At 32.0% G+C, this 9,535-nt stretch overlaps 1 protein-coding gene and 1 long non-coding RNA gene across 3 annotated transcripts; both read left to right on the top strand.

Annotated features, from left to right (window-relative positions):
* Nucleotides 1–3,833: 3,833 nt before the first annotated feature.
* LOC139853634 (uncharacterized) lies at nt 3,834–4,631 on the top strand. Its single transcript, XM_071843012.1, has one exon. The coding sequence runs from the start codon at nt 3,834–3,836 to the stop codon at nt 4,629–4,631; it is 798 nt and encodes a 265-aa protein (XP_071699113.1).
* Nucleotides 4,632–6,192: 1,561 nt separating this feature from the next.
* Nucleotides 6,193–9,292, top strand: LOC139853293 (uncharacterized). Of its 2 annotated transcripts, XR_011761340.1 has the most exons (4): nt 6,193–6,248; nt 7,461–7,553; nt 7,776–7,907; nt 8,116–9,292. It is a non-coding gene; the product is annotated as an uncharacterized lncRNA (long non-coding RNA). The 2 variants fall into 2 exon arrangements; XR_011761339.1 differs by lacking the exon at nt 6,193–6,248 and having other exon boundaries at nt 6,395–7,553.
* The last annotated feature ends 243 nt before the right edge of the window (nt 9,293–9,535 follow it).

Below are 9,535 nucleotides of genomic sequence, written 5' to 3'. Positions count from 1 at the left end.
TGGCCGACGGTTTTCAACACAAAAGGGGAAGGAGAAAATCCACTAGTTACTTGCATGTAAAGGTGAAGATGCTCTCTTAAAATGGTAATAAAGCTAGTTGCATGGGAAAGATGTGTAATGATACTTGTAACTAGTCTTTCATTCACCAACTAAACTAGTTAAGCCTTAATGGACTACTTACAACAAAAGGGCTCCTAAATTAATCCATTAAGACAAGTAGGGTGGGCTTCCAAGTCCAAATCAAATAATAAAAGCCCAAGTTCAAGTAAGTATACAATTAATCAAATAAAGCCCAAGTAATTAACTAGTAACCTTAGTTAATTAAAATGACTAATAAAAATTAATCATGAATGTAAATAATATTTGAAAATATTATTCGTGAAAAGTACCCGTGTCACAAAGACGTGTCGGGATATGTAAAGTCATGTACGATAACAAGTAAGTGTATAAAAATACATTTGTTAAATCACAGTATTAATAATAAATATTATTAATTAAACGTTGGAAAATCCAGGGTCGTTACACTCGTCTTAATCCGATTTACGGTTTAGGATTTATAGCCTTTCGAAAGTCACTACACCTTTGTAACGTTGTGCTGAAATTTCTGACCTACTCGTACTTAAACTGTCACCACGGTCAAACGAAGACGAGTTTGATTCTGAAAATTGGTCAGTGGTTGGAGGACTCACATACGGAGCCATAGCCACTGACTACGCATCTTTTCGATTTGTATAGAGGTCGTAGCAGCTGAACGAAATCAACATTTGTTTCGATCTCTATTCTTGATTGAAAGGTTACTTTACTTTTTACTTATGTTGTTGATGATGATGATACTTAAGACCTAATTTACATACTTTTAAACCTTTGGGAACGATTTACTGACTTAGTAACTTTTGACTTAGGTTGAGGACCTTTCGGACCAACTACTTGCTTACTTATCTCGTACCGACTTTACTACTTTTCACTGTGAGTTATAGCATCCCTTTTTACTTTAACTATTTTGGGAACTGAGAATACATTCGCCTTTTACATTTTACATACTAGGCACGAGTACTTAAACTTTATATATGTGTGGGTTATACAACGGCATAAACTTTCCCCTTAGCTCGGTAACGTTTAGTCATGGGTTATTGAACCGGTGAACGCGAATCTTAGATATGGATCCATAGGGTTTGACATCCCCACTCAGGCTAGTCGCGCTAGCATTTAACGGGTGTTTAATACTTCGTAAACTTACGCACTCACCAAGTGTACTTTCAGGGGGTGATATTACGTTAAGTTAGTTATCAAGTGCCCACGGTTGAACATATACTTTTCATACTGTTTTGAAATACTGAAATCTCGTGGCCTACCTTACATTACTGTTACGTTTAAACTATAGCTCACTAACATTCGTGTTGACGTTTTTAAGCGTGTTTTCTCAGGTGCTTAGAGGTTTGATGCTTCCTCTGTAGTAGTCTTGCTGTGTAGACTCCCGCTGCTTTTGTTAGAGATGTCTCTGCATGAAAAGTTTACCTTGCATTCACAAACTATGTTACTTTTGAAACAATGAATTTGTAATGACCTTTGGGTCTCGTACTTATGTTAATTGCTTCTATTCGTAGAAGCCTACTATCGTTGTAAAACTTTTGATGTTGGTTATGACGTCACCCTTTTTATGAATGCAAACTTATTTTAAAACAGCATATAGTGTTTGACCTTGTAATGATCCTGTTGTTGATGATCCGTACACATTAATTTTGTATGGGGAGTCACAAGGTAATTCGAGAGGGCAAGTAATCTGACACCATACTCTGATGTACGCAGCTCAACATGATTACTCGGTGACTGTTCCAACCCTCCCTGGTCACCACAATATATTCGTTCTAGACAGGATTCGACTCTGAGACCTCTTCCAATTCTTTCATATAATTGATTTATATTTATAATTAATAATAATTAATAACTAATAATAATAATAATGATAATAATATTATTAATTAACAATAATAAATAATAATAATTAACAATAATAACTAATAAATAATAATAATAATAATAATTTCACATGTATGCTCGATGTAATGTTCCATATTGATAATAAAATGTTATGTTATTTGCGTTTCTAAAACAAAATTAATAATAATAATAATAATAATAATAATAATAATAATAATAATAATAATAATAATAATAATAATAATAATAATAATAATAATAATAATAATAATAATAATATAATAATAATAATAATAATAATAACAATAACTAGTCCGGAGCAGCCCGCGCGATGCAGCGGGGGCTTTTGGTCTGCATGTTCGTATTTAACGTAGCATTGTGTATGTACAGAGAGAGAAACAGCCCATGTGTTAAGACCCGTTTAGATGTCGGTGTGGTTAGCGTTTTTAAAAAGGTATCCGTTTCGGACGTAGTTAGTCTCGTTTTGTTCGTAAAATTATTTTAAGTTTAATGGTAGTACCGTTCAAGATAATTGAGGGGGTGAAGTGAAAATTCGTAGTGTGAATGTGTGTTGTGGAACGACAAAAAAAAAAAAAATAAAGGGGACGACACAAGTCCCCACTTCTAATATAATATAATATAATATAATAATATAATATATAATAGCTATTATTATTATTATTATTATTATTATTATTATTATTATTATTATTATTATTATTATTATTATTATTAATTATTATTATTTTCTTATTATTATTATTTTCTTATTATTATTTATTATTCAATTATTTATTGCTATTAATATTATTATTATTATTACTATTATTATTATTATTATTATTATTATTATTATTATTATTATTATTATTATTATTATTATGTTTTTGTATGTATGTATGTATGTATGTATGTATGTATGTGTGTATGTATGTATGTATGCATGTTATGTACGTATGCCTTTGTTTGTTTATATGAGTTTTTATATGATCGTTTTTTTAGTGTAGGCTTTCTTGCATGTTCTGGAGCTTCTTTTAGCTCACTCAAGTACGTATCGATTTATTTATTTATTTATTATCAGTTGGAAGTCCATGAAAGCGATCTCTCTATTTTCGAGTAGAGAGAGAAATGACTTTCTCATTCTTTCTCTAGACGCGGGTGAGATCCGACTTTTCTTCTATTCTAGGATAGAGCAAAGATCGTTTACATCTTACCTCCTCCATACCTCACATACGTGAGATTGAGTATTGTTGTTGTTTTATTATTATGATATTAGTATTATATAATTTTTTATTATTATTATTATTATTATTATTATTATTATTATTATTATTATTATTATTATTATTATTATTATTATTATATAATTATTATTATTATTGTTGTTGTATTATATAATATAATAATAATAATAATAATAATAATAATAATAATAATAATAATAATAATAATAATAATAATAATAATAATAATAATAATAATAATAATAATAATAATAATACAATACGGAGTAATAAATTTGAAGACTGGCTTAAAAATGTTATTATGTAATACTAGAACTTTGTAGTTTTTTTTAGCAAAGCCAACAAAGGATTTCATTAATATATGAAATTAGACCTTCCCAAGCTACATGCAGCAAGGGAGGAAGTATGTACAGAGGATTTTCAACTCGAAAAAGAAATTACATCAAATAGAATAGAAATGTATTATCCATGATCATCAAAAATACAAGGATTATCGATCCCTTGTAGCCAAGTTAAATTTGGTTTCCTCAACTTTGTAGTTCCTTAAGAGAAATTTTTTAGTACATTAATTTTTAGAAATTTTTAGAAATTGCTTGAAGGAAATGGAACATAAACTTGTCAGCCTCTTTTGTTAAATCGATTAGTAACGGAATGGATACCTTGTTTTGGAAAGAAAAGTGGCTTGGGGATGTTCTCCTTTGCGAAAAGTATAGCAGGCTTTTTAGGTTGGACAGCAACAAAGATGCGCTCGTCTCGGATAGAATCATAAAGGATGGTTCGAGTTGGAGTCTTAATTGGCAATGGTGTAGAGAACCTGCGGGCAGAACAGGGGCTGAATTAAGTCAACTCCAGTCAGATCTAGTTTCGTTCTCGTTTGCTAATAACAACAAAGACTCATGGTCATGTACGTTGAGAGGTAGCGGGATATACACAACGCACTCTTTCTCTGAAATTCTAAATAATCTGATTCTCCACAATCCAGCCCCTCCAACAGTGAACATGCGCAACAATTTAATTCTTTTAAAGGTCGGTGTACATGTTTGGCGAACAAAGTTAAAAAGGTTACCGGTCAGGTTCGAGTTGGACAAGCGTGTTGTCGATCTTGACACGGTCCTTTGTCCAATTTGTAATGTTGAAGTGGAAACGGTGGAACACATGACCCTTACTTGTCCAAGAGTGAAAGATCTGTGGTATCGTGTTTTCAAATGGGCTAATGTGGGTAATTCTGCCTATAACAGTCTAGAGGAGATGTTTAAGGGGTTGAGAAATTCTTCGGGTCCAAATACAAGTTCGAGAATATGGCAAGCAATCGAGTGGGTAACCGGCTATCTCATTTGGCACAATCTTAATTTGAAGGTCTTCGAAAACAAGGAGTGGAATTGTCCTGTAATGGTTAGCGATATTCAGTCTGAGTCCTTTCTGTGGATATCTTCGCGTTCGAAGCATTAAGAAATTGAGTGGAATCAATGGCTTTTAAACCCACTCATCTATGACGATAAAGGATAATAAAGGGCTCGCTCTCGTGTTGTTACTTTCGTTTTCTCTACATGTTCTTTTCAATTTTTGTTTCTTTCCTTTTTGTGCAAGCATGCTCTCCATGCTAGTGTGCTGCTCGTTGCTGTAATATGTACTGCTTCGCTGTTTGTTAATGAAATAGTCTTGCTTTTCAAAAAAAAAAAAAAAAAAAAAAAAAAAAGAAATTGTCCTTTAAAAAGTATACATACATAGTATTACTCATAGTATTACACAGTGTTACTCATTAGTATTGCACATGGTATACATACACATAGTATTCCTCATTTCTGTAACAACTTACAACGTGACCTCTATCCAATACATTTATCTTTATTTGCTTTTTTTCGTTTGTCATTATTCAAAAAGCAGTATGTTTACCTTCATATAGAAGGACGGCTTTCACTACCATGTAATAAATAATGACCACACTTTCATTTTTTAGTAAATGAAAATTGTCCACATCTTACATTCATAGTCTACACTTTTGTTAACACATTACCTCTTAAAATTGAAACTAAAGCTAATCAGCTATAGATGGCCCACCATGATCATTGTTCGCATAGGTCGATCAGGCTTCAAGATCCAAACTATCGGTTTTAGAAGGTGAATATCGTGGTATGCAAGCCATCTGATGTATATGTGTTGTAGTTTTTGACGCACATGATCATTTTATCTCATCGATCAAATATGAACTCTTGATAATCTTATTTAAGAAATCCAAATAACAAACAATTTACTATTACAAACAATTTAAATTTATCCAAATAAATGCTGTTTTACAAACACGTCCCACCAAAGAAATATGAAGTATATACTATACTATTCTATCTATCTATCTATCTATTCTATTCTATTCTTATTATTATTATTATTATTTTATTTTATTTTATTTTATTTATATTTACACATCTTATAAATCGTAAAACTAAATCAGACGTGTCAATCCATAAACACTCCTTAATCCTCCTTGATGACGTGTTAATCCCAGAGTTAATCCCAATTAACACTAATTAATCTATCTAATATATACACGCCGGCGTCTTTATTTTAATAATCCTAAAACCGCTGCACAAATCCAATTCTCTCTTCTCCTACGGCTCATTAGAATCATCTTCATCTTCATCAGAATCATCATCATCTTTATCATATCCTCAATCGATTATGAGACGATTAAGAGAGGATTAAGAGACGATTAAGAGATATGGAATCGAATCTGGGCGGCAGCGGCATGATGATGAAGAACGGATAAATAATTCTAGGGTTCGATATTGGAACGGTCCAACAATGACGATGAAGAACGGTGATTCAACGATCTTCTCTTGATTAAGGTTAGTTCCTTTGATTTTTTTTTCCTTTTTTAACTGAAAGGATAAAAATCAGGTTTTATTGTTGTAATACAGCAAGGTTAATTGCAAACCAAATCAAGCCATTTTTTATGCGACTTGAAATTTGCAGATAATCAATCTGCAGATAAGGTTAATTTTTCCCCTTTTCATCTTATTTTAGCTTCTTTGACCGAGTTAACTGGCTTCCTGCTGTTGATTTACTAAGGTGCGTTTCTTTTGCATTATAGAACATTGTCAATATTTGTTCTTGGAAGTTTGCAACTCTCAATATTGTTGTGTATAAATTAGTTTTTTAAATTTTTTTTTTTTTGCGCATTGCTTATTAAGTTATATATTGGGCATAGTATGAAATACAGTAACATTTTTTTATTAAAATATTTTCAACTGAGTTTTGTTAAAAAATTTCACTTTCATGGCACAATTGTAATCTGCTGGGGTTGATGTTGGTAGAACTGATCTTATCGGTTGTAAAGCATGAAGTCTTCAAAGTAAAGTTTACATTAACCCCTAAGTTTTCTGTGTGTATTTGTGACTTCTAATGATGATTGCAGATGGGTTCCGTAGCCGTTGGGTTAAAAAACAAGGAATGGGTTGTTTTGGGTGCTGAAAGGCGTATTATCACCGGGTGAATTTCTATTTTTAGCTTTTCGTTGATGGTAAGAAAGGTGTTATGATCGAGCAAGTTAAAGGATTTTCTTATTATCTTTCCTTTTAGTGCAAATTCGTAGCAATAACACATTACCATCTACCCCTTCTCACATTTAGTTATGTGCATTTGCAATTTTAACATTATTGTTTACCATTTTGAGCTTTTGCAAAGCATCATTTGGGATTGAAAAGTTTAGGGATATATTCTACTATTATAAGGTACAGTTGGATTTAGTCAGTCAAATATCCAGCGGGTGAATGGGTGAAAATCAGATTTAGTTGGTCAAAGTTGGATTTAGTCAGTCAAAATTGGTCACAGTCAAAGTTGGTCAACATTTGAATCTAAATTTAAATTAGAATTTTGATTATGTTTCTAGACTTAAAGTTTATGTTTCTAGACTTGAAGTCGATGTTCATGGTTTTCTTTTATATTTACAACCTCGTGTTTATACAAACTTGTGTTTATCTGCCCATTAGATGATAAAGTACATAATGTGGTCCATTCTCACTATTCTATATCAAATTAACAGGATATATACATGACGCTATGCGCAATTAGTACCAACTGTATTACACTATTATGCATTACCTATCTCTTAATAGTAGCTATAGTTATTTAAATATAGCTTTAAACTGTTGTACATATGTCATACATAGCTGTGGTGTGAATTGTCACATTTTGCTTATATGTTTCCACATCTGCCTAATAAAATAATAACAATCATTATTTTTCTATTTATGTCTTTTTTTGTCTCCTGTAAATGGACAGGAAAGGGAGATAATGAAAAGTTTGATACTTCAGAACAGGATGGGCTTGCAGGGTTACATAAATTCTGACCCATGTACATATGAGTGTGTAGAGGTGGGAATTAAAATTCTGACCCATGTACATATGAATGTGTCGAATTGGGTTACATATTTCTTTTCAATGGGTTAAACGAGTCAAAAGCAACCCAACTTCTATTTTTAATGCCTAAAATGTCCCTAAATCAATTTATTTAATAACCTTGATTGCTACTGAATAAAGGAATGGGTATAATCTTATTGATACATTAATTAAATGTTGTGTTCTGAACTATTACAGAGCAACAAGAGCAGCTGAAGCGCATATACGAGAAATTTAAAGAAGCGGATTGGCACCTTCAGAAGTGTCAAAGCACACTTGAAGGGTTAGAGGCACACCAGATCCAAGTTAGAGGAGCGGTAGAGAAACAAAGTATGATTTCCTGTTCCCAAAATTTTATCATATGACACTATGACATTTAGCTTGATGAAACTTGGTAGTTTTTACCGATTGCAATTTCGACCCATTTACTTACCAATGGGTTGATTTGGGTTTAGGTGTAATGCAAATGGGTCAAATAATACACCCCCTTTTTATAATTAGATTGTTTGAAATCATGATTAGCATGCTTGCTATTTAGGAATGAAATCAAAATCTTTAAGTAAAGAGACGTTCTAGATCTTTAAATAAAGAGGTGCATTCTGAGAGTTCAGAAGATGATTCACTGATGACGGGTAATGTTAACTTACGCTGTTACGTAGTTGTTTTGTTATTAGAATGCCATTTACTTAACCAAATTGATAAAACCTTATTAGTTCTGTTGAGGATTTTTCTTCTATGTAAATCTAGCTCCAGTTGTATCTGAGAAGTGTGAAGGAAATCGATGGTCTGAATCACCTTATCAAGAGGAGGATTTAGAGAGCTCTGAAAATGATTCACCCATTAAAGGTAACAATTAGTTTATTTGTTAAAACCCTGTATATGTTTATGCATCACTATGCACTATGAGTTAATAAGCATATTGAAAGTCATTAATAGTGAGAACTATCAACCATGATGGGTGAATCAATGTGTTTAACCATGGTTCCTTTTCGCTTGATTTTTGGCTTCCTGGTGACATCTTAGGCATCTGATCACGGTAAATTAATCTTAATTGTCAATCTTAATTATGCTCAACAATGCACAAATTGCTATACTTATATTTGGTTTTACAGTAGTTCCGTCGGGCTAGGCAAATGACTGTTTGTATGCTTAGTCAAATGTATGCAGGGTTCTTCCATCTATAGCTTTTGAAATTGAAAATTGTACAACTCATTTCATGGCATGTTTGATAATAGTAACGTGTTATGAATCAGATTACATGTCGTGTTTGATAATTGCATAACTCATTTCATATAATGATTTGGTTTTTTATGAGTGTATCGATAAATAGAAGTTAAAGATTACCAGATGTCATACAGACCATATGAGAAGTAAAAACTACTTGTATGGTTTGACTTTCACAAGTCAAATTAAAAGGTCAGATGTTGATATTTTCTAAAGATTCGACAGAATATATGGGCTTGAATTACATGAGGGTAATATTTTGTACTGTTGGAAATGGCATGAAAAAAGGCAGGATGTATTTATAATCCTGGATTTCAATCTAAAATGCGGATCGTCTTGATTATTATATTTGATAGTGATGAGGTGAAGGTTACAAGTAAACTTCATTTTATTGAAACTGTGTAACGCACGGGCTCTAAATGAAGAACAACGTTAGTGGATTACTTGTCCGGTTACATGGTTCCGTTATGTGATCCAGGTAAGAATGATATTTATTACTCCGTATTTACTTATTTTATGTATTACTTGATATTAGAATGGAAAAGGTATTGGTTTAATACCTTTGTAGTTGTCATTCATCAAAACATGTAAGTTCTTTTGTGCACCCTTTTATACTTTCCTTTATATTTCTTTTTGATGTATTTTGCGGTGAACAACCAAATTACCTTTTAATTTTTATTAATTTTTGCCAAATTCAGTCTGTGAAAAATCTGGAAACAAGTACCGGGAAGAGT

This window comes from Rutidosis leptorrhynchoides, chromosome 6 (assembly GCF_046630445.1).
Source record: "Rutidosis leptorrhynchoides isolate AG116_Rl617_1_P2 chromosome 6, CSIRO_AGI_Rlap_v1, whole genome shotgun sequence".
Taxonomy (NCBI): domain Eukaryota; kingdom Viridiplantae; phylum Streptophyta; class Magnoliopsida; order Asterales; family Asteraceae; genus Rutidosis; species Rutidosis leptorrhynchoides.
Note: the sequence above shows the minus strand (reverse complement) of the source record. Positions and strands in the feature narration are given on the sequence as shown.